The 26231-nt window shown below is 48.0% G+C and overlaps 1 protein-coding gene across 1 annotated transcript in view; it reads left to right on the forward strand.

Moving 5' to 3' along the window:
- Positions 1 to 18515: 18515 nt before the first annotated feature.
- AUNIP (aurora kinase A and ninein interacting protein) overlaps positions 18516 to 26231 on the forward strand; it is a 74616-nt gene continuing 66900 nt past the window's right edge. The window contains exon 1 of the mRNA XM_086957662.1: positions 18516 to 19035. Coding sequence (XP_086813788.1) covers positions 18940 to 19035 — 96 coding nt within the window. The 5' untranslated portion in view covers positions 18516 to 18939. The remainder of the gene's footprint in view (positions 19036 to 26231) is intronic.

Genomic DNA, 26231 nt, shown 5'->3' on the forward strand with positions numbered 1-26231 from the left:
TGACAGGAAAGTTTACCTTCCTTTCCTTATACAGTGCCAGTTGACAGTTGGCAGTGGCAGTTGGTGTCACCTCACCTGTTCCAGAAGGTTCCAGGGGGTTCTAGGAGGTTCCACCATTCTACCTGTGGGCAGGCTGGCAGGCTAAGTTGATACATTGTTTGGAGGGTTCCAGCCAGGCCCTGGCCACTAGAATGCACCCAATAAACCCAGCTGCAGCAGCAGTGGTCAGTGGCAGCCATGTTAGGGGTATAAGACACCTGTATTTTAACACTAGTTTTAAACTACACAGGGCATTCTCCACCACACAAGGCCTATACATTGTTGTTACCATGAGGGCATTCTGATTTAAAAGGGGAATAAAAGGCGAACATTTTTGGGGAAAGGGCCAAGTCTCACACTTACATTTCGATATCTTTTTTAATTCGTTCAGGGTAGCCTTCTACACTTTTCCTCTGACCTGTACTCTGCCTTCTGCTTCCCCGGTTCGCCGCAGCAGTTCCTGCCGATTGTGCGGAGGGTGGCAGCTCCTCACACCTGACCTACACAACGCTTCTGGTTGGGATGATAGCAATCCACTGTTCTTCTGACACTGGCTATAAAGTTAGCAGGCTGGGACAGATGCGCACCAGATAGCCGGCTGGTAAACTGCATGCTGTGTGATTTTAATCAGCCAATGTGACTCCACTGAGTCAAGATTTATGACGTGTTGCTAATGTGTTTTTTTTTTTAAACTTGCATTTCGATATCTGTTTTCATTCGTTTAGGGTAACCTTCGACACTTTCTCTCTTACCTGTACTCTGTCTTCTGCATCCCCGGTTCCCCATGGCGGTTCCTGCCAATTGCGCGGAGTGTAGCAGTTCCTCCAACCTGACCTACACAACGCTTATAGTTGGGTTGGTTTGCAGTCCAGTGTTCTTCTGACACTGGCTATAAAGTTAGCAGGTTGGGTCGAACGCGCAGCGAAAGTGCGCAGCAGGCGCGCCACCGCTGCACCAACGGCAAGCCCGTCTACGCCCATCCGTGCCTGGACTGCACCCAGTGCCAGGAGCCCTGGTAGTTTTAGCTCAGAAGCAGATGAACATCAGATATACAAGTAAGGAGCTACATGACCTTAAGGAATGCACCAAAGGGTGCCCTAGTTTTAATATGTCCTCTCTCTGGATGGGTAACAGGGCTAGTTGGTAAGTATGTGGCTATTCCCGGTTATCTCCCGGCCCACCACTAGATTCACACTTACCTCCGTCTAAATATCACTGCCTTTCTTCCCGCTATACCATTGTGCACTAGCGAATGCTCGATCCTTGGTCAAACATGCCACAGAAATGGCCATTTTTATTGATTTTCAGAAGCTTGACATCGTGTTTATTACTGAAACCTGAGCTAACTGCTCATCCACGCCTGAGCTTATAACCGCAGTCCCACCTGAATTTACTAACTTTAGACTTGATCAACCATTAAAAAGAGGAGGGGGACTTGGAATTATTTATAGGGATCAGATCAAAGCCACATTTGTCACTTCATCAAATGAAGACTGTGAAGCCCATTCTTACTGGTTTGAAGTAACCAAAAATAAATCCTTTAGAGGTCTACTTATTTATCACCCACCTGGCCTGAGAAATAGGTTTCTCACTTCCATTAGTTCACTACTGGAAGGTTTGATTTGTAACCCTGAACTAACTATTTTGGGAGACCTAAACGACCATCTTAACCAAATTGAAAAGACTCCAGAGTCCTGTTGGAGAATATGAATAACTTTGGGCTTACCCAGGTCATACAGACCATGACCCAAACTGCTGCCCACACACTAAATGCCATCTTTAGCAACAGTGATCTGGTCGCAAATTCAGAGGTCTTACCTCTCCATTGGTCCGACCACTCTACCATTGTCTTCGAGCTTAGAGACACCAAGGTAATCCCTACTACCAGCTCGCTAGATGGTCCTACCTTCTATAGAGCATGGAAGTGCATACATTTCAGTCAACTTCAAGCACAACTCTCGGAGGACTTACCCCCTCCCTCACCTGATCCTGAAACAGCTACTCAGGACTATTCGACCTGTCTTACTAGCGCCCTCTCACAATTTGCCCCTTGGAAATGTAATAAACATACGAAAACTAAGCCCTTGAAGCCCTGGTACTCAGAGGCGCTCCAACTAGAAAAACAAAAATAAGGACAACAGGAAAGAAGATGGAACCTTAAATATGAAACCCAGGAAATGGAAATTTATAAACACTCTCTGGCCAAATATAAAAGCCTACTGGTCAAAGAAAAAACAAGTTATTTTACAGCCAAATAGAACTGTCTAACAAGTCAACCAGGGAACTCTTTAAAGTTGTTAACAAACTCACTAAAGTCTCTGCAGCCAAAGGTTGTACCAGCCGTCAAACTTCCTGCAACAATATCGCCCATTATTTTAGGAACAAGGTGGAGCATATTTATAATATGTTCAGTGCACCGAGGAATCATCACCCTACGTTGCAGCAAACTTAAGTAAATAAGGCCTCTCACTCTGACATGACCAGTTTCAGTTCAGTCCCTACAACTCAGGTAGAACACCTTATTCTGACTTCCAAAATAGATCCCTGAATGATCCATGCCCTCTCTCGGTGCTCAAACAAATCCATGAGCCCATAGCAAAATGCCTAGTCAACATCTTCAACTCAATGTTTAGCATGGAAGAAGGCATGCATTCTTCCTCTTCTAAAAAGGTCTAACTAACGACCTATCTCCAGACTTCCTTTCCCGGCCAAGATCATTGAAAAAATCCTGAATTCTCAACTCACATAATTCATGAAGGAACATAATTTGTTATATCCAACTCAATTTAGCTTTAGATCAGAACACAGCACTGAGACAGCGCTGATCAAAGCCATGGACGAACTTAAAACTATTCTTGATGACTGAGAAAATGCACCTTTGGTCCTGTTGAACCTATCCACGGTATTTGATACGGTGGACCATTCAACACTACGCCATCGTCTTGAGACTATGTGCAGCCTTAGACCTACTTAGATAATTCTTAAACAATAGGGAAAATACTGTGACGCTAGGTAGGCTCAGAAACCTTCTCATTTTTGTGTGGAGTGCCGCAGGGGACTTCGCTAAGCCCCTCTCTATTCAACCTATATGTGAAAGAGCTTGCCCCACTGATTCAATCTCTTGATCTCTCGCTCACTGATGACACACAAATTGTGGACACAGTGGCAAATAAGGCCAATAATATGAGTTTTCAGCTTCACATTTGCATGAAAGAAATCTGCACCTGGATAAACAAGCATTGCCTTAAGCTTATTCAAAGAAAACTGAAGTGTTGTTCTTTGGAAAGAATCCTTGCTTTTGGTTTTCCGACTGTTGGCCACCAGAGATGGGTCCACATCTGACTCCTTCTCCCAATGTTATAAGCCTGGGAGTGATTCTGGACGACAAATTTAATTTCAGTTAAAAAGTTAATTCCATCATATTGTAAGAAGCGAGGGAGTCTTAATAAAGTTTAAATCTTCTTTATTCAAATGCCAGAAATTACCCACTGGTGCACAAGCTCAGGCGTCCCGTCAGATCAGCTCCAACCGCTTCTCTGGCATTCAAACCTAAACTCAACCCCAGTCAGTTCCACATTACATGGTATAGTTCTAAAATGATGTATAAACAATTCCAAATGATGTTACAATATTTGGTGACATAAAACATTCTAATTCTATCATAAACAGTGAAGAAAGACATATTTACGACACATATCCACTTCATATAATAAACTAAGAATCATCAGAAAGATTCTTCCTTATATTCCAATCAGCGCCAGAAAAACAATTATCTCCTCCCTCATTTGATCTAAAATAGACTACTGTAACGTCCTATACATTAATCTGCAGAAACAATACCTCAATAAACTGCATGTTCTGCAGAACTCAGCCGCCATAGTACTGCTAAATCTTCCAAAACATCAGTCTGTATCTCAGGCCATTAAAGAATTACACTGGTTTACAGTCAGCAATCGCATCCAATTTAAAACTCTCTGTCTTACTTTTAATGCCCTACATGGCATAGATCCAGACTTTTTTTGAAAAACCATCTCATGGTACACTACCAGGAACCTTGGATCTCTGGGCACCTATACAGTCACTCCATTTTGATTTAAGAAAATTAGATGCGGCGGCAGCAACTGCCACACAGGAGCTACCACACTGTGGAACACTCTGCCCCTCCATATCAGATCTGCATCTTTGCTACTGGCTTTTAGAAAGCTTCTCAAATCCTGGCTTTTTAACTTGTAAACTGTCTTCCACACCATGCTCTCATACTATGCCTAGCTATTAGTGCCAAGACACCCTCAAGTATACGTTGCGCTGTATAAATTATTTTAACATTTTAACATAACATCCCCAGGGCGAAGGGTATTTATCAAAGAGTGAGGGGGCGTACAATCCCTCTCCCGGTCCATATTGGGCCCCGGGGACCAACACCTCCTGAGGGCATGGCCAAAAATTCAACGGGGAGACGGGCCATGCGGCTTCCTTCCAGGGCAGTTTTCAGCCCCGGGAACCACCACCTCCCCAGGGCTAGGCCTGGAATAACAAAGGAAAGTGGGGGTCCGGCTTCCCTCCTGGAGCCATTAATGGACCTAGAGACCGCCACCCTATGTCCTAGGGTGCCCACCCCCAGGACATATCTGTTTGTTCTTGCTTGGCAGGAATTTTGACAGCTTCCACCAAGTAAAAGCAAACAGGAAGTGCGCTCCCAGAAGGAGGGAGCAGGAAAACTGCTCCCGCCTGTTGGGAGCAAACTTTTCATCTGTGTTCCTGCATTAAGTCTCCCCCATGTTATCAAACACTGCACACCGAGTGCCCTGGGTGGGCTCCAGGGTACCCAGCATCAAGAGGCTGGGCCCTGGGGTATGGAGTCCCCAGGGCCAATGTCGTTTCGGGAAGGTGCGCAACGCAACCTCCTTTCCCCATGAATGTACAAGTGGATTCTTACTTGTCCTGTCCTGGTGAAAGCTAAGTCAATGGTTCTCCCTTTAAATTACTAAGAGTATGCAACTGCACTAATCACCTGGAAGTGCTGCCCGTTTAGCCCCGCCCTGTACACCTAAGTAGTATGCAAAGGTCTTGCAGCCTTTTGCCAGGATGATGGTTAACTTAAGAAAATCCCCCCATCATGTTTCCTGCCGAGTTTGCTGATACGTTCTTGATCCGAGGAATATGAGGACATATCCTCCAAACAAAGAAGCACTTACTTCATATAGTTAAGAGGAAGGACCCTTGTTTGGTAGAAATGTACCTCATTGTAATCTCATTGTCTTCTCTATAGGAGGATTCATGTTATCACAGATTGTTGGATGAAGACACACAAGGAAACGTCACATCGACAAAATGCACACAAGGTTACTGGAGACATTTCCTCGTGGTACATTATGCAGCTGTAGTGTAGAATACACACTAGACATTTGTCCAATGACGTAGCACTTCCAAATGAGCCAGTAGAAAGTACTCCAGTTGGGTAGACATTTTGTGCAAAATTGTGGACTCTTGTTGGATAAAGGGGCAGGTGAGGTTCGGTTCTGGCCCAGTCACCCACACAGCTACAGACACACCCAGACAGATGCCCACTCACACACCCATTCTGCCACTCACACACTGTGTGCCTCATGGTAACAGTCTTTCCTAGACCTGAATCAAGCATCTCCACATCACTGGAGTCAAGCTATCCAGGCTGAAAAAGGCTGATAGCCAGAAACCAGTCCTTGGATGCTTGATTCCGGTCTAGGAAAGACATGGCTTGGTAGTTCGGGCTGGACTGTTCCATGAGGCACAGGGTCAAGGCTGATTTGCATATAGCCAGTGTCTGACCTAGGGTGGTGTGGAGTGCAAAAAAATGATGGATTTAGGCCCAGATCTTTTTACTGGGGTGAATGTAAGACATTGTTCTGCATTCTGTCCATCAACTGTGTTTTTTGCTAAAAGAAAGAAGACACATTTGTAAAGAAGACATACTGAGTCGAAACAAGACACTTCACAATATTACCAAATGTCCGGGTGTCAAGACGACAGGAGGGCAGCTCTGTCAGGCGGAGGGTCCAAGTCCTGCCCTCGGTAGTAGGCCCACCTCTTCCAAATGTTATAGTGCTTGCCAGGGCATCCAGCCCCATGCAGAAGTCCATGCCGTTTCTCCAGGCGGCCGGAGGCGGGGCTTGGGGCGCCTTCCAGGCTTTAGCAATGTCTCGGTTGGCTAACGTAAGGCCCAGAAGCAAAAAATGGCGCTTATACCTGTTACCCCCAATGCCCTCCATAACATGCAACAACGCTAGTTTGGGGTCCCGAGGAAACACCCAGGCCAACACTTCCGTAGGCACTGAACCCCCCCCCCCCCGAACCTCTGCAGTGCTGAACAACCCCAGGTAGTATGCAGGAGCGTGCATACCTCCAAGCTGTACCTAAGACACTCCGGGGAGCCCACCATAGGCGCTGCCGTGTGAAGTATGTGCGATGTAGATACTTAAATTGGATCAGGCGATTGGAAATTGCAGCAGTCCGCGGACCTGCCAGAACTTCATTCCAGTCCTCCTCTTCTAATTCCCCAACATCTTTCTCCCATGCAGTCCTAAGTTTAAGTAAGTCGGATGAGCAATGGGGGACCAGTGTCTGATAGATACGTGAGATTTTCTTGTCTGGCAACTCACCCATGAACAGTTTGGCCTCTAGTGGACTGAATTCGGGGAGGTGCTCTAGGGCAGTCAGGTATGGCGTTAGAGCATGGCGAAATTGAAGATATTTAAAAAACTGGAAGCGGGGCATTTCAAACTCGTCTTGCAAGTTCTGAAACGACTTCAGGGAACATCCTGTCATCACATCCCCCAGCGAAGAAATACCTATCGCGTCCCATCCTCGGAAGCCCATGAGCGCAGCCAGGTGGGGCAGTCGACCATTGTGCCAAAGAGGGGTTTCCTGGGTAAGCACGTTCCACCATCCCATTCTACGCAGCGCTTGCTTCCAGACATAAAACACCACTTGCATGGCTGAGGGAAGGCATTGCCGAAGCGCCGCCGAGTACATCAGTGTATGGACTGATGCTGAGCCCATAAGGAATCGTTCAACTGCATATGCAGGGTCACCCCTGTCCCCTTACCACCAGTCATTCAAGACCAGCAGATGTGCAGCCTGATAATAAGAGAGCACGTCAGACGTGGCCAATCCCCCGGTATATGTAGAGCGGAAGCAAATCCGCAATGCCACACGCGCAATCCCTCCCTCCCACAAAAACCCACACATCGCCGAGTTGACTTGCTGGAACGGCGGAATCGGTATGGATAGTTTTGTAGCTGATACAAGATGCGGGAGAGCGCTACCATCTTAAAGATGGCCGATCTGCCATATATAGTCAACGGCATACGGGACCACACCTTCATATCCTCACGCGTACGATCGCACACAGGGGTAAGATTGCGCTCCCGAGAAACCGCAGCCTCCTCTGACAGGTATACCCCCAAATATTGCACCCGGCCCGATTCTATCTGGAGGCCCGAGGCCCACTCCCCAATCCGCCCCCGCTCCCCGAGTACCCACAGCGTTGACTTAGCCGGGTTCATGTAGAGGCCGGAGGTTTCACCCAAAATTTGCAGAATGCGCAACAGCCGCGGTCCTGAACGTTCTAGATCCGTAAGAAAAAACAATACATTGTAAGCGTATAGCGCTATTTTATCAGCCAGGCCAGCGGACCACCGGAATCCCTTACGTTGGGCATCAATGCGTACCCACGCCGCGAGGGGCTCCATAGCAAGCGTGAACATGTAAGGGGACAGGGGGCAGCCCTTACGCGTCCCCCGTCGAACCAAAAAGGATCGGGAGATCGCTCCCCCAACACGCACGGAGGGCGTAAGATCAGTATAAAGTAGCCGCACTTACGCCAAAAAACAGGGGCCCAGATTGAGGCATGACAATAGGATGAACAAATATATCCAGCTCAGGGAATCAAAGGTGTGGTCCATATCAGCCCGAAATAGCGCAGCCTGCTCGGCCAGGTTCCTCCAAGCAGAGATCGCAGCATGAGCGCGCCGAATAATATGGCGAGTAGCCCTCTATGGCATGAAGCCTGCCTGATCCGGATGAACCAGATCCGCAATGTGAGGCTTAAGCCTATTGGCCAAAACCTTGGCCAGAACCTTAGCTTCCGTATTCAGCAGCGATATCAGGCGGTAGGACGCATGGCTCTCCGGGGCCCTGCCGGCTTCAAAAACACCACCACCTCCGCGTGTCGCCCATCCGCTGGGAGCACCCCCCCCTCGCGTGCCTCCTCTATCACCGGACAGAGCCGTGGACCCACTGCCCATAAAATCGCCGAAAAAATTCACAGGGGAAGCCATTTGGCCCCGGCGCCTTACCGGGGTTCAGCTCACCCAAAGCCTACTAATTTCATCGGCGGTCAGCGGACTGTCCAGCAAACCCTGCACTTCGTCCGATACCGTACGGGGGGGAAGGTCATCAATGAAGCGCTGGACCATATCAGCCGGCAAGCACTCCCGGGGCGCGTAGAGCTCCTCATAATATGCAGCTAAGCTATCCGCAATCGCCGGGGGCTCAAGTATGGGCCCTCCCCCAGGGTCTACAATTTGGGGCAGCGGTAGGGTGTGTAGTGTGCCCTGACAAAGGCGGTGTAGCATTTTGCACCCCACACTCCCAGCGACCACAGCCGTCCACCGCACACTCCCGGCGACCACAGCCTCCCTCCGGTCAGAGGATATGTGTGGGTGCCACGCAGGCTGGCAATTCAACTCCCCACTGCCGACCCGAAATCCACGGCACCGGCCAGGCACAGAAATCCAGGCCCCGGCTACTGCCTCCCGAGGGAGCACTAGGCCGCTCCCACACTTCGAGTCGTCCCGCAGCGCGCCAGGAGCCCCCACAGATCACAGGGGGCGCCAACAGATAGCGATGAGTCTCCGACAGCCTGATGACGAATTGCAGCACTCAGGGCAGGATATGAAGTAGGATATTTACAGGGCTGGCCGGAGCGAGCCTAAAACACAGCCGCCATCGCTGCCGGCCAAGCCACGCCTGCCATTTTTGTTGGTTTTGATATTGTGTTGGGTACGCCTGACACTCGTGAGGGTATCGTTCAGGGTCCATACCATCTGTGAGTTATCCCTTGGTTTCAAAGCACAACACAGGAGACACCTTGTCTTGCACATCAGTTAAAGCAATTCAAACTCTCTGAATTAGCCGTCCCCTGACAGTTCTCTTTTCACAAAAAGTAGGGTGAACGTCTTTTCTTGAATTAAAATAAAATGGCCACATTGAGCTCCTCAGATCCTGCCCACTTTGAGCATTCACTACGACCCCAGAAATCCCTCAGGGCTGCTTTCATGGGGATAGGGGAATGGTGTTTTACAAACTCAACGGTGCACCATCATAGACGGAGGTTAATCAAAGAGCAGATTACTGTGAAAATAAAAACAGCAAAATAATAAACTGTTCATCTTAAGCCCTTTTTTATGTCGAGCATTCGAGACCGCTTGTATATACTTTGTATATACTGATATGTGTATGTACTTTGTGGGCTCTGAAGAGAGATGGGAGCATGTTTTGTCTAGTGCCTGTTTTACTCATCTAAGGTAGTGCAGAGGTGGTAATATGCCTGCTGAAAAGAACATTTACCATGCATATAAAAGAGCAATATGTTATGTGCATAGTTCAGTGGGTACTGCTTTGTGTTCACTTCCCGAATGAAAGACCACTTGAATACATATGGCCTGGCAGTTCAGGCTGGACTGTTCACATTGGGCACAGGATCAAGACTGATTTGCAAATGGCTAGGTGCAACCTGGAATGGCATGGTGAGCAAAGAAACAATGGATTTAGGCCCAGATCTATGTACTGGGGTGAATGTATGATATTGTTCTGCATTCTGTCCACCAGTTGTTCTTTTTACTATAATATGATTGAGCAGCTAGCTGGCTGACATGAATATGAAGGAGCCTTTGTGGGTTTCAGTGAGTCTATATTCTCCTGAAGAGTCCCTTTCTCTTCTGAGCCCTGCTTAACACATGTGTACAGGAGGAGCCCTGTATTCATGACCTCAATGTTTGAGACAAAAAATAATCATGGATTTCTGAACAATGAGAGTAAAAGCATTAAGGTAACATGTTGTTCCTGATTATATTTCACACGCTTTACGTAAACCTGTATTCCCTATGAGTGTTTGCTTTTTCCTGAATTAAACCTCAAATAAACATGTTTATCCATTGTTTTAATTAAATAAAGTTATACGCTGTAACTGGTCAGTGAAATGCTAAACGTAATAAAAATGAAAAATTTCCTAGCTAACGTAACGGGAAGTTTCAATTCTATTAAGGACTAGGAGGCGAGGATTATGCAGTCCTTTCTTCTCTTTATTAAAACAGCAAATTCAAAGTAAACCAATCAGAAAACTTTACAGGAACTACAGGTCCCATGAGCACATGGGGCACAGTGTCCATAGCAACCGCAATCCAATCACGAGGGCATCCACTGTATAACTGGTCCTGACGTCCCTTCCGCTTCCTCTTCTTCTCTGTGAGGAAAGATCTCGGGAACATTCATCAATCCTTCTGGTCTTGTCCTAAACCCACACAAGACAAACCGGTATCCTGATCTTCTACTGTGTACGGAAGCATAGAAAGGCGAAACATATCAATTCAGTAACAGAGAGAACATTTTAAACATGTCATGGAGAACTTAATGTACATCAAATATATCGAGACGTTTCTGATCATAAACGCGATGTAGCCATCTAACCATCGCAAACCAGGATACAATAGTAGAAACACATCCAACCCACACTGTGATATGTTACTTACCGTACATACGGAGATTTCAAGTGGGTCGAGACCAGCAAGTCTCGGGAGGGATAATCCTCGCCTCATAGTTCTTAATAGAATTGAAACTTTCCGTTACGTTAGCTAGGAAGGAAATTTTTCATTCTATGTCAGGACGGAGGCGAGGATTATGCAGGTTTAAAGCCTATCCACCACCAATTCCGCTGCGCCATAAATGGGTTTGAAATCAAAAAAATTGAATGTGGATTCGGAGGACCAGTCCGCCGCAGCCATAATATCCTCCACGATTCAGAAAAGGGGGTGGTGATGAACAGAGTGTCTGAATTAAGCAGACCACTCTTACCCAGTCCAAAGATCAGGGCTTGATCCATCACCGTTATTTATCTCACTGCCCCATCCCAGCTCAGAACCTGGCTATATACAAATCAGTCTGTCCCTGGCCCAGTGCATCATGGGAACAGGGCAGACTAAACTACCAAGCCAATTCTTCACCAGAAAGGAGACAAGCTACCGGGGACCGGTTTCTGGCGTTTCAGCCGTCTTCGGCCCGGCTTGCTTGAATCCTGATGGAGCAGTGAGAAAGGGACTCATGTCTGAGTATACCCTGCCACACCTATAGTGGCCAAAAACGATTCAGAAAAGGGGGTGGTGATGAACAGAGTGTCTGAATTAAGCAGACCACTCTTACCCAGTCCAAAGATCAGGGCTTGGTCCATCACCGTTATTTATCTCACTGCCCCATCCCAGCTCAGAACCTGGCTATATGCAAATCAGTCTGTCCCTGGCCCAGTGCATCATGGGAACAGGGCAGACTAAACTACCAAGCCAATTCTTCACCAGAAAGGAGACAAGCTACCGGGGACCGGTTTCTGGCATTTCAGCCGTCTTCGGCCCGGCTTGCTTGAATCCTGATGGAGCAGTGAGAAAGGGACTCATGTCTGAGTATACCCTGCCACACCTATAGTGGCCAAAAACGATTCAGAAAAGGGGGTGGTGATGAACAGAGTGTCTGAATTAAGCAGACCACTCTTACCCAGTCCAAAGATCAGGGCTTGATCCATCACCGTTATTTATCTCACTGCCCCATCCCAGCTCAGAACCTGGCTATATGCAAATCAGTCTGTCCCTGGCCCAGTGCATCATGGGAACAGGGCAGACTAAACTACCAAGCCAATTTTTCACCAGAAAGGAGACAAGCTACCGGGGACCGGTTTCTGGCATTTCAGCCGTCTTCGGCCCGGCTTGCTTGAATCCTGATGGAGCAGTGAGAAAGGGACTCATGTCTGAGTATACCCTGCCACACCTATAGTGGCCAAAAACGATTCAGAAAAGGGGGTGGTGATGAACAGAGTGTCTGAATTGAGCAGACCACTCTTACCCAGTCCAAAGATCAGGGCTTGATCCATCACCGTTATTTATCTCACTGCCCCATCCCAGCTCAGAACCTGGCTATATGCAAATCAGTCTGTCCCTGGCCCAGTGCATCATGGGAACAGGGCAGACTAAACTACCAAGCCAATTCTTCACCAGAAAGGAGACAAGCTACCGGGGACCGGTTTCTGGCATTTCAGCCGTCTTCGGCCCGGCTTGCTTGAATCCTGATGGAGCAGTGAGAAAGGGACTCATGTCTGAGTATACCCTGCCACACCTATAGTGGCCAAAAACGATTCAGAAAAGGGGGTGGTGATGAACAGAGTGTCTGAATTAAGCAGACCACTCTTACCCAGTCCAAAGATCAGGGCTTGATCCATCACCGTTATTTATCTCACTGCCCCATCCCAGCTCAGAACCTGGCTATATGCAAATCAGTCTGTCCCTGGCCCAGTGCATCATGGGAACAGGGCAGACTAAACTACCAAGCCAATTCTTCACCAGAAAGGAGACAAGCTACCGGGGACCGGTTTCTGGCATTTCAGCCGTCTTCGGCCCGGCTTGCTTGAATCCTGATGGAGCAGTGAGAAAGGAACTCATGTCTGAGTATACCCTGCCACACCTATAGTGGCCAAAAACGATTCAGAAAAGGGGGTGGTGATGAACAGAGTGTCTGAATTAAGCAGACCACTCTTACCCAGTCCAAAGATCAGGGCTTGATCCATCACCGTTATTTATCTCACTGTCCCATCCCAGCTCAGAACCTGGCTATATGCAAATCAGTCTGTCCCTGGCCCAGTGCATCATGGGAACAGGGCAGACTAAACTACCAAGCCAATTCTTCACCAGAAAGGAGACAAGCTACCGGGGACCGGTTTCTGGCATTTCAGCCGTCTTCGGCCCGGCTTGCTTGAATCCTGATGGAGCAGTGAGAAAGGGACTCATGTCTGAGTATACCCTGCCACACCTATAGTGGCCAAAAACGATTCAGAAAAGGGGGTGGTGATGAACAGAGTGTCTGAATTAAGCAGACCACTCTTACCCAGTCCAAAGATCAGGGCTTGATCCATCACCGTTATTTATCTCACTGCCCCATCCCAGCTCAGAACCTGGCTATATGCAAATCAGTCTGTCCCTGGCCCAGTGCATCATGGGAACAGGGCAGACTAAACTACCAAGCCAATTCTTCACCAGAAAGGAGACAAGCTACCGGGGACCGGTTTCTGGCATTTCAGCCGTCTTCGGCCCGGCTTGCTTGAATCCTGATGGAGCAGTGAGAAAGGGACTCATGTCTGAGTATACCCTGCCACACCTATAGTGGCCAAAAACGATTCAGAAAAGGGGGTGGTGATGAACAGAGTGTCTGAATTAAGCAGACCACTCTTACCCAGTCCAAAGATCAGGGCTTGATCCATCACCGTTATTTATCTCACTGCCCCATCCCAGCTCAGAACCTGGCTATATGCAAATCAGTCTGTCCCTGGCCCAGTGCATCATGGGAACAGGGCAGACTAAACTACCAAGCCAATTCTTCACCAGAAAGGAGACAAGCTACCGGGGACCAATCCTCCAATCGGCCGCCCATCTGTACGCCCTTAGAAGCCATTGCACCCCTCGTGGAGTGGGCCCCGAATCTGGTCACATCCACTCCTGCCTCGGTCATGATCCAACGGACCCACCTGGCGATGGATGGAGAGGAAACCGCCTTAAAAGGCTTCTGCAATGCAATGAGTAGTTGACGCTCCCCAGGAGGTCGATATTCCATGGTCATGTCCTCATATGCCTTGAGGCACCTTACTACACAAAGTTTGGGTTGTTCCGGAAACATAGGATACGATACCGACCTGATATTGGTCTTGGTCCTCCTTGCCATCGTAAAGGTGACCCCATCCGGAGTGAATGCTCTTGCTGTGATGTCTAATGCCCTCACGTCCGAGACGCGCTTGCACAAAACCAAACATAGCAAGATCGCCAACTTGGCTGACAATTCCTTCCTGGAGAGATACCGGTTATCCCCCCATGAGCAGAGGAAATGCAGAACGATGTTGACATCCCACAGGAATTCATATCTGGGTTCCGGGGGCTTAGACAGTCTAGCACCTTTCATCAGTTTGCAAACCCAAGGGTGCTCCCCCGCCGGTTTCCCGTCAATGTGGGCATGTCCCGCCGAAATTGCGGATCTGAAGGAATTAATAGACCGGTAGGCCAATCCCGATTGAGCCAATTCGGCCAGAAAATTCAAGATGTGACTAGCGTCGGCCCCCACGGGATCGGTGTGTCTTCCCAGACACCAACGACGCCACCGCTGCCAAGCCGAGCGGTATCTCTTGACAGTTCCCGGAGCCCAGGCTCTACGAATGAGGTCCTCAGCGTCCGCCGAAAGGCGTCCGTCTTGCCAACGTCCCCTGAAATCCTCCATGCCATGAGGTGCAAGGTCTCCTTAATCACCAGAGGATGAGTTTCCCCCAGGGGGCCCGATAGCAATGAAGGGAACAAGGGCAGTCGAATCAGACAGTCCCATGACAGATCCAACAGAGAGGGAAACCACGCCTGAGCCCGCCAGAAGGGCGTCACCAGGATCATGAAAGCTTGTTGTCGGCGAACCTGAGCCGTCACCCGTGGAATCATGAGAATGGGGGGGAAAGCATATGCCTGCTCCTGCGCCCAATCCTGCAAGAACGCGTCGACCGCCGACACCTACGGATCCGGTCTCCAGCTCACGAACCTCGGGAGTTGTCGGTTGAGCCGAGATGCAAACAGGTCCATCGAGCATGGACCCCACCTGGCCATCAAAGCCTGGAAGACTGATTGCTCCAGTCGCCAATCACTGAAGTCCTGGAAATTCCTGGAGTGCCAGTCCGCAATCGAGTTCTGTCTGCCCAGAAGATACTCCGCCGACACCGAAATCTGTTTCTCCAGGCAGTAATGCCAGAAATCCTTCGCCAGGTTTGCCAAGGCCCGAGACAGAGGGCCGCCCAGGCGATTGATATATTGCACTGCTGACACATTGTCCATGTGCAGCAGAATACAGCATGACACTTGGTTCTGTGTCAGGGATCTCACCGCGAAGGAACCCGCCAGGAGTTCCAAACAGTTGATGTGAAGCTGAAGCTCCTCCTCCGACCATCTGCCTCCCATTGTTATGTTGCCGCAGCGTGCTCCCCAGCCCGACCTGCTGGCATCCGACTCGATGATCAGGTCCGGGCTGGATCCGAAGATCGCTCTCCCGTTCCACGCGCTCATGTGTTCTATACACCAACGCAACTCCGTTCTCGTCTCCTCCGTGAGGAAGATGAGTTCGGAGTACGTCAGCCCCTTCCTGAGGTGTTGTGCGTTCAGCCGTTGTAGGGCCCTGTAGTGGAGGGGACCTGGCAAGATCGCCTGAATCGAGGATGAAAGGAGACCCACGATTCGAGCTAGCTGCCAAAGAGAGATTCTGTTCTTCCGAAGGACATGGGAGAGCTCTTTGCGGATTTTGGTAACCTTCTGTTGAGGAAGGCTGAGGGAGGCTGACTCCGAATCTATCAGAAACCCCAAAAAGTAATCTGAGTCGACGGGCGTAGTTCGGACTTCTGGGCATTGATCACAAAACCCAAGTCCTGGAGTAGAGCAATAGTCATGTTCAAATCTAGCCTGAGACGATCCGGTGACTGATTCAAAATCAATATATCGTCGAGATATATGATCATCCGAACGCCCCTCTCGCGTAGGGTCTCCACCACCGGCAGAATGAGAACTCTATCCGAAAAACTTGGACCTTCTGGTGAACCCAAGGGTCTGAAGTCATTCTGCACCAGTTGTGGAAATGGTTCTGCAACCTCCCCCCCAAGACGGAAGGGGAAAAAAGGGTAACACTCACCGGATGGGCCACCTGGTGCGTTGGCTCCGCCACGGAAGCCTCTGCCGCGCCCGTCCCGACGCCTCTACTGGGATAGAACGATCCCTGTCGACCGTCCTTCCAGCCGTTGTTACGACGTTGCTGGTTCTTGTTATTGGGTCCTTGTTGATACTGGTGGCCGGAGGAGCGACCCCTACCTCTTCCGGCCCCAGCGAAAACCCGTACAGAAAAAATCTTTTTGATCGATGACTGTGCCTTATCCAAGGCGGAAAAAGTAGTGACGAACTTGTTTAATTCCTTAATAAAGGGTTCGCCAAACAACTTGCCCTGTGCAATAGGCCCTGCTTCTGAAGTGGCCAGATCCCCCAGCTTAGGGTCGATCTTAATGAGGAGTGACCTCCTCCGCTCCGCCGCCAATGTGCAGTTCGCATTGCTCAAGAAGCATAGGGCTCGTTGGGCCCAACCTGCCACGATCTCCGTGGACATCGCAGTCCCTGACTCTTTGGCCCTCTCGGCCAACTGGATGATCTGTGTCACGGGACCCATGGCGTCCAGGAGCTTATCCTGGCAGTTGCGCCAGGAGCGATCTATGCCCTTCTTAGGGTCCTTCATGAACTTTGCAAAGAACGCGCAGAGTTTCTCATCGATGTCCGGGGTGACCGCCACCCTGCCCTCGGACGAGGGCATTCACCCCGCATGCAGGTCCTAACCTCCTTTTCTAGGGGTTTGCAAACTTTACTCGCGACGTAATTCGCCACCTTGGGATCAGGGGTCCACTCCGACGACCTAGGGTGGTAAATCTTCGTCGGGTCAAACATATCAGAGGTTTTATCCTCGCCTTCCTGGGACCCGGATGAATGAGACGCCGGGCTCCAAGGCCGACCCGTGTACTCATCCTCATCCTCCGAGGAGGTCTCATCACCAGAAACACCCTCTCCCTCCACGGGGAAACCATCCTCCTGGTCCGACTCAGGGGCGACCTCGTCGCCATCCTCTCCGGGGTAAAATCTCTCCCAGCAGGGTACATGCTTTAGCGTCCGCGCACTCTTACGGAAGGAGTCCCTCAGACGATCGAACTCCTCCAGGTGCCCCGCGTGACGCTTCGTTGACTTTTTGCCACCACTTTGCCCACCTTTGGGGCCGTGGTCAACAGGCGCTGGACCCCCAAACGCCCCGGAGATGCTTTGGGCGAGGGTGTCCACTCTCTCCCTCAGCGGCGCTAGCACCGAGTCCAGGGCCTGCGAAAGCACGCGGCCAACCGCCGGCGGCAAGGGTTGAGATACACAAAGCTCCTCCGCCTCCTGAATGGAGGGAATTGATTGTTCTGACGTTTGCATTTTAAGAGGGTGAGAGCACGTAAACACCTCCAACCAAATGTAATGAGGTAGCCCCCTCGCCGGTGCTCAGGCAGCCAGGCCGCCGAAATTTAGGTGCGATACCTGTTTTTGGTCACCAGGTGGTGCTGCGCACTACAGCGCGATAAAAGTCACCGCAGTCGGTGTCAGGCGAGTGTTGGTGAGGCGGAAGAAACCTTTGCCTCAGTGCGCCCTACAATCGAGCAGAAGACCGCAATCGCAGTCTTGCCACAAGAAGCGGGCGCCCCACAGAACTGGAAAAGCGCAAGGCGTGCTCCACACGTTCCGCAATAGAGCGGCAGAGACGGCGCAGGCAGCGCCTGACGCGCGTCGAACTGCCGCGCACACAGCGCTGACAAGCGCACCGAACCAACCAGCGCTAACAAGCGCACCAAATTACAGAAGCAGAAAGTAATGCACAGGCCAAAACGCAAATAACAACAAAGCACAGTACGTCAGAAAGATAATGGAGATGACTTATCTGATGAGCAGAGAAGAAAGAGGAAGCGGAAGGGACGTCAGGACCAGTTATACAGTGGATGCCCTCGTGATTGGATGGCGGTTGCTATGGACACTGTGCCCCATGTGCTCATGGGAGCTGTAGTTCCTGTAAAGTTTTCTGATTGGTTTACTTACTTTGAATTTGCAGTTTTAATAAAGAGAAGAAAGGACTGCATAATCCTCGCGTCCATCCTGACATAGAATTGGTATGTTTTGCTAATTCTAGCCACACCCCTGACTCCACCCACTGATTCCATTTTTGGGTATTCCCGTCCCCTGATTCTCCACCCACAGTTCCCCTACTTTTTTTCCCCACTTCGACCACTGGTACAGACTAAGAACTCGTTAAAAGGCGCAATCTACCACAACTAGCGGTGTGGCGCTGCTGACTTTGGAACTGAGGAACCAGTTTTGCGTCGGCTCAAAATCCTGTGATTCTGGGCAAATCACTATGTCCCTGAGCCTGTAACTCGTACAATTGTTTCCGACAGCAGTACCTGCTATGCTATGGGCGGACTCCACAGCCTATTGGCCTCTCGGAATTTTGTATGGCGCCCTAAGATTGGCTGGGATACCAGGACATTCTCACGTTAGGAGCACTATCACACGCTACAGATTAGGTTCCGCCTGGGATTGGTTGTTACACGACCCGGAAGTACTTCAATTACGGCCAAATGAAATGTTTTGAATACGCGCGGCAACTGCCAAGCGATGTTCGACTGAATGTTACGAGTGGTTCCCTTGTTGCTGCGCGTAGGAGGGTGGTAATCATGAGCCGTGGGAATAGGAAGGAAAGTTAGCGACTACTATACACTGGCTTCATGTCGTCTAACCCCGAGGGGTTGGCTCCGGGGACTCGCCTACTCCGCTTGGAATCTCGAAGTGTTTGTTTCCCGCGGTTCTGTTCAGACTGGAAAGTGATATCTTATCCTTAGTTACCCGCTTGCTCTGCGAATGCTAAATTAGCTGTGCTAGAGAGGAGTCGAATTCACATGACCCACGCAGCACATTAAACGGTTGTGCTTTCCATTTTCTGATAAAGGATCTTCCTATCTAGTATGGACCAATGATGAAGACTAAAGGTAGCCGTGCAGTCGCTTCGCCGTCCGAGGCATGTGGGATTTGGCTAGACCCATCTGCAGGGAAGAAGAATGGCGTGCAGGTATGTACAGACTCCTTGCGCTGTATCACAATCAGACGAGACCATGCTGACGTAACAGGACTTTTTAGCGTTGGACTAGAACAACTAGGCTGGCTGCTAGTCATGTGTTCTGTTTGTAAATACAATTCAGTAAGGGCCTTGATTCTTACTGGATGGGCATTTTCTATTTGTTAGGGTACCCTTTGTGTCTGGAGAACAGCCAGACAGTGACATTTGAAACATAATTAACCCAAACTAATTCTGAAACCTTACGCAGTCTATCACAGTGCCCGGCAGGAAAACGTATGTTAAGTGGGATTTAAAAAGCAAGGGAGTGTTCCACTGAGTATTCAGAGATGCTGTGGACTTGACTGACAGCCAGCCTTACAGATGTAAGGAGGCATCACGTGAATTCTACACTTTCAGTTGGAAGAGCCTAGTGCATAGAAGTCTGCCTACTTGTTGAGGGAAGGTCTATCCCTGCAGGAATAAGGCTGTCCTGAAGAAGAAGCTCAGCACGTGTTGGTATGGGCGACACAAAAAAGCTGATCTAAAACCGCTAACGGGAAACTAGGAGCAACGTTTTATACAGAGTGGGGTATTTGACCTGTGAACGGCACCAAGGCTTTGAGATAATAAATGTCACGTGTCGCCTAGCAATCTGCTGTGAAATAAAGATAGCAGTGCTGGCAACAGCCGGGAAAAGCTCATTCTCCCTTTCCTTCTCTTCTCCTCTCCCCCCCTCTTCCTTTCTTTCTCTCTAGCTTTCTTTCTTCTCTATCCTTTCTCTCTCTCTCTCTCTCCTTCTTTCTCTCTCTCATTTGTTTCTTTCTCTTGCTTTCTTTCTCTCTTGCTTTGTCTCCCCTGCTTTCTCTTTCTTTCACCTTCTTTCACCTTCTTTCTTTCTCCTTCTCTTTCTTTCGCTCTCGCTTTCATTCTTTCTCTTTATTTCTGTCTCTCTCCACTTATATTTTGGCCCTCTGATTAAATGTGAGCTAACTGCTGCGCTTGAAATTATTTTGCATGCTGTCCGTGGCAGCCAGTCAGCCTTCTTTGATGGCTGAGGCGGGTCCTGTGTATCGCATGCATGAGGGGGTGGGGCTTATCAATATTGACACCGTAGTAGTACTTGTCATCGTCCATAGTCGGCACACTTGGGCCCAAGTGCGTATTTCGGGTTGGACTGCTGTCTTTGTCTGGCCAGCCCGAAATACGCACTAGAGGCCTCTCTGTCTCTCCAACTGTGCATTAGTGGGTGAATCAAAGCCGCAGCCACTGGTCTCCAGTAATGAGCGGTGAGGCTGCCTGTCCGAGCCAATCCTGGCACTGCTCTCCTCTGTAACAGGAGTAGCATCTGCATTGGCTTACAGACATGGTTAGGTTACTAGGACCTCAGGTGCATGTGAGCTAATCCTGGCACTGCTCTCCTCCTATGTAACAGTAGTAGCATCTGCATTGGCTTACAGACATGGTTAGGTTACTAGGAACTCAGGTGCAATGTGTGCATGTGAGCCAGCACGGGGGTGGAAGGAGGCTGTCTCTCTCTGACCGTGGGCACAAAGAGGGACTGGCATTGGTTATTCGTGGTACTCATTTGAAAAGAACTTCCACAGGTATGTTTCTAAAGTTTAATCATTAGTGAGTTGTTGACCGTGGAAAATTAAAATACACTTTTATTTCATTATACACGTGTATTCAGTCTGTAGTACACACTGTAATCTTTATTACCAGATTTGTACCGGAAGCATGCGCAGAGACACCGTGCTGTATCGGCAGCGGTGTTCAATGGCCAAACAGGAGCTGGTGTGTTAAGCAGGGAGTGAGTAGCAAATATGCCTTGCCTGTCCTCAGTTAAATGGCATAGCTGTAGCCTCCATTATAGAAAAAGAATCTTTACTGAGTTACAGACCCCATGCCTAAGAGGGGAGCAAGTGGATATGGGTAGTCCCAGTGGCAAGCATGTGTGTGCTGCATGAGTGAGTGAGTGTGTGTTTGTGAGCATGAAGGAACAGCTCATGATCTCTTAAAAAATGCACTACTGAAGAGGAGCCTCTGGGAAATATCGGTGCCGAGAAGTACAGTTTTAAAACACAAAGCAATTGCCTGAACATGGAGCAAAATAACATTTACCAAATACACGCTTCATGGACGAATCACGCGTAGAGAAATGCACACCACCAGTGGTGGGCCCTGCAACATCCATCATGCGTCCACTGGCAGGTATAAACCGTGACCACACACAACTAGAGGCATGCACTGTTGCAATAAGCATCCACCAGCAAGCTTGAAAATAGTAACACACTGCAGCGAAACTGCAACATATACAAATGGTTAACCTCGCTCACTGGCATTAAAAGTGCCCTTTTTGTGCTAGGCAGTAGGGCCTAAAACATGTAATATATCTTCAGTGATCAAATCTACATCTGGTATGACATTATCAGCCAGAGTTGCTGGCTTTGGAGATGGGGAACCAGGTTTGAGTCTGTGTCGGCACAACCTCCTGTGATCCCGGGCAAATCTCTTGGGGCCTGATTTAGATACCGGCAGACAGGTTACTCTGTCACAACGCAGAGAGCTATCCCTTCTGCCGAAATCTAAATCCCATACGATATTATGGGATTTAGATTTTGGCAGACAGGATATACTTATCAATATCTAGGGGTGTAGGGGGAAAGTACCTGGTAGAGCCGCCCTCCAATCAATCAACTCTCAATCACAAAGAGCCCTACCAAGTCAAAACGCAACAAAATCCTAGATCAAGGAGAGGTTCTGATATATCATCAATGATCTAGATACCCTTAATGTGTAACTTAACACTATACCCAAGGTCAAGATGCATAAACTTTTAAACAACAATATATACACATAAAATAGTCGCAGTTCGCATCAGGTTCACTTTATTCCACTCAATATTCTCATTTAACCCCTCTCGTCTGCCTTCCCTGAGAAAATCCACTTGGCCTCCTTCCTTGCTAGAATAATCTCCAGATTGTGGGTATCACCCACCACCTTCTTTAAGACGGTCCATTTTAAATCCTTCTGGTCATTTCCCTGTTCTGTGCAATGTTGTACTAACCGAGTGGTCAGTTTCTTGGCACTGATCGTGCTCAGATGTTCCTGTATGCGGACCTTAACTTTGCCTGTGGTTAATCCAATATAGTGTAGCCCACAACTGCACGTCAGTCTGTAAATTACGTGCGATGTATTGCAGTTACTGAACCGGTTTAGGAACAAGGTACTCCCATTATGCAATATCACGCTTTTGGTGGCTGATGTAAGACCACACACACAGCAACTGCCACAAGGATAGTGTCCCATAGGGATGGTGTTAGTCTGGGTGTTACCGGGACATCGAGTATGGACCAGTTTCGCGTAAATTTGACACCCTTTTAAAGGCAAAACGGGGGGCTGGCATCTTATTAGCCGCGGTGTCCATAAAAGACCAGTTTTTCTAATGATCTGTCTTATTTTGGTAGAGTGGATCGAACGTGGTGACCACAGGGAGACAGGTTTGCTTTCCTTTTACATTTCTCTCCAGAAGAGCTTCTCGCGGGGCATTCAATGCCACTGCAAATGTTTGTGGTGTATCATGACCAGAAGGATTCAAAATGGACCGTCTTAGAGAAGGTGGTGGGTGATACCCACAATCTGGAGATTATCCTAGCAATGAAGGAGGCCACATGGATCAGAGAAGGCAGACCGAGAGGGGTTAAATGAGAATATTGAGTGGAATAAAGTAAGCAGGAATTGAACCTGGTGCTAACAGCGACTAGTTTGCAGGAATCATTACTGTTTGTCCACCCATCAGACATATAGTACTCGGGGGCAGCAACCCTTGTTATATCTATAGCTCAAAACATCTTCACAAATCAGCACATCTGTAGGTGGCAGGGATTATCTTTAGCAAAGTGGTGACTTGTTCCCCTGGTAGCCAGTGTTATCATCTGCCCCTACTATATGATGTATCAGTTGCCCAGTGGCTCAGCTTAGGGCTTCCCAGACAATTTGGTGGGATTTCTGACAGACATGGGGCCCCTTTTGGATTGTGTTTGCATACCCATACTGGCGGTGTTTGTATCAGTTCAGGTTGGGCAGCCTTATTGCAGGTGTTGCAGTTTCTGTCTTGACATTATATGGAACAGGCAGGTTTGCCAGTACATCGAGCACTCAATTCAATTCAATAAACTTTATTCGGAAACATGTAAATCATGTCCATAAAAGTACATACATACAAAAACATGTTAAAATATTCGAGACAATCGCAATCCGCTAAGAAAGAAAATACAGTATGGTACATGTAACGAATCAAGTAACGCACTTAAAAAGATTTAGAATAAATAAGATGTTATAAAAAAGTTTATATTTGTTTTTTGTTTTTTTTTAAAAATCATGCTTTTCCTATAGCTGATGGCCCTAAGTAGATAACTGGCCGTATAAAAACAGATGTCAGGATGATGCAAGTTAAAAAGTAATTTCATTGCCGCTTTAACAGTTCTAGCTCCAAATTTGATAAATAAAGGTTTTAAAAAGAATTTACGACATTCACTATACAGGTTACAAATAAGTAGAAAGTGCTCTGTGCTTTGTTCTGAAATGTTGTCGCACCGACATGGACCTGTGGGGCGCGTTTTAATCTCAGGGAATGCAACCAATAGGTGGACCGTACCCATCCTCATCCTGGTGAGAACAAACCGGTGTTGCCCTTTAGTTACCTGGAGGAGGTAAGGATGTAGGCCCACAAATTCGTTCAAATGGTTATAACGTACACAGGTGGAAAGTTTGAGATCATCCGTGGCCCGTCTTTCTGCACAATGATTTAGGAAAATTAATTTCAGACTCTCCTTAGAGAGATCCGAAGCAGAACAGTGATCTAATGTAACGTTAAACCCGAACACATTAGAGAAGGATTCAATTATGTATTTAATCCATGGGATTTTGAGAAAATAGTCTAGACGTAGACAATCCTCAATGATGGCCCTATTAAATGAGGTTTCGTCTTTCATCCAGACCGAACGCCACAACATCAGAGGTCTCAATAATAATAGATCATTTAGATGACATAGTCCTAATTCTTTGTGGACCAAACTATTAGCAGTAGAGGTCGGGAGACACAATAATTTTTTCAGAAATATATTCTCTTCTACCTGTAGAGATTCTGCCCTGGAAACCCCCCATACCCCTGCTCCGTAGAGGGCAGCAGAGAGACACCTAGCTTCAAAAATCTTAAGCATTGCTTTAGGTCTTCTACTACCTAATTTACTTGCAAAAGCAAATATTCCATTGGCACTCCTGGTCATTTTGTCGCGCACCACCTTGTGCTCGATGTCCCAGCGGCCATTTTTGGAAAAGTTAACCCCCAGGTAGCAAAAATTTTCCACACACTGCACCTCTTGGCCATCGATGAGATACCTATAGGGCTTTTTAGTTTTGACTTTACTAGCTCCACACTCCATCACATATGTCTTACTCTTATTAATGACCAGCTTTCTCTTTTCAATAAAGGCCACAAATTTATCCATCAAAAGCTGTAGACCCCGGGGGGTCCTAGAGAGCAACACAGCGTCGTCCGCATAGAGTAACACGGGGATGGTACTTGTGTTTACTCTAGGGGCGTCCGCTGGTGCCTTCTTTAAGATCGAGTCTATTTCATTAATAAACAGAGTGAAAAGCAGGGGTGCCAAAACACACCCTTGTCTAATACCTCTCCTGACCCTGAATTTGTCTGTGCATTCGCCCGAAGGCCCATAACGGACACTCGAGCTAAGCCTCTCGTATAAACGGGCCAGAAAATATATGATTTCCCTAGGTGCTCCCATTTCTAGCAAGGTAGTCCATAGTATGGCGTGATCCACCAGGTCAAAAGCGCTGCTCAAATCAGCGAAACAGAGGTAGAGTGAACCATTTTTAGCTCGGGTGTATTTCCCTATCAGGAGTTCCAGGTTTAAGCATTGTTCAATGCAACCTCTTCCTTTCCTGAACCCGTATTGACAGTCTGTCATTATCTGATTAGACTCTGCCCACTCTTCTAATCGAACGAGGAGTACACGGCTCATAATCTTGACGGACGAATCCAGCAATGAGATTGGCCGGTAATTTTTAGCGTTTCCTCGGTCCCCTTTCTTATGAATCGGAACTATTATGGATTCAGACCAGGTGCACGGAAAAGTATAGCGAACAGCAGCGTTAAAAACTTTGACTAGTACTGGCCCCCAAGTCTCAGGTGCAAATTTGTACATATCAACTGGGACACCGTCGGGTCCCTGGGCCTTACCACCCTTACTAGCCCTGATACTACTTAGGACCTCCTGCAAGGTGATATCTAGGTTAAGTACTGGCCAAGAGCAACTTATCGGCAACGTTACCATGTTAGAGTTAAAAATACCAGAAAAGTGCTGTACCCACGATTCCTTACCCACGTTTGAGGTTAACACAGGAAGTTTATCATCTTTTAGAAGGGGGCTATTTATTACTGCCCAAAAAAGAGTACAATTGTTCGATACAGCCGCTAGATCCAGTCGCTCCCAAGCTTCCTCACGTAATTCAACTTTCCTTTGCTTAAGAGCTGAATTATAGTCGGATCTGAGCTTAGCTACAACTGTTTTGTCTCTAGGTTTAATGGATAATGCATTTTTTAGTGTCTTCAATGCCACAGTACAAGCATTATTAAACCATCCCCTTGCTTTGTTATTAAAATTTCCAGCCAACCTAGTAAACTTGCCACTAATAAAAACATTGATTTTCATAAAGTGAAGGATACAGGCCTCCAGGTTTGGTTTCTCATCAATAATTGATGTAATATCATTTAGGCAGCATGAGATAATGCAATTAGAAGTTACTTCTGCTCTATCCCCAGCCCACCTTATCCTAAATCCATTCGGCCTATGTACCTCAATGTTTATAATAGGGCTACTATCTGGGATTATACAAACTTTCCAAAACCTAGTTTCAATAACAAGACAGTTATGGTCACTAACCAAGTAATCAACAACCTTGACATCAGAGCTAAAATGAGCTAATTCGGAAGACATGCAAATAAAATCAATTACAGTGTTTGCCCCTCTCCCCACAAAGGTTGGCAAACTATCACCCTTCCCGTCCTGCTCAATCTCTAGGATCTCCAAATCATAGTCTAATAGGAAGGAGTTCAGAGTTTCTCCATATGTATTGTGTTGGAAATGCGTAGCTGGCTCTCCAACACGGTTCAAAGTACCACACAA

The sequence above is a fragment of the Lissotriton vulgaris genome, chromosome 2_1, assembly GCF_964263255.1.
Source record: "Lissotriton vulgaris chromosome 2_1, aLisVul1.2, whole genome shotgun sequence".
NCBI classification, from domain to species: Eukaryota; Metazoa; Chordata; class Amphibia; order Caudata; family Salamandridae; genus Lissotriton; species Lissotriton vulgaris.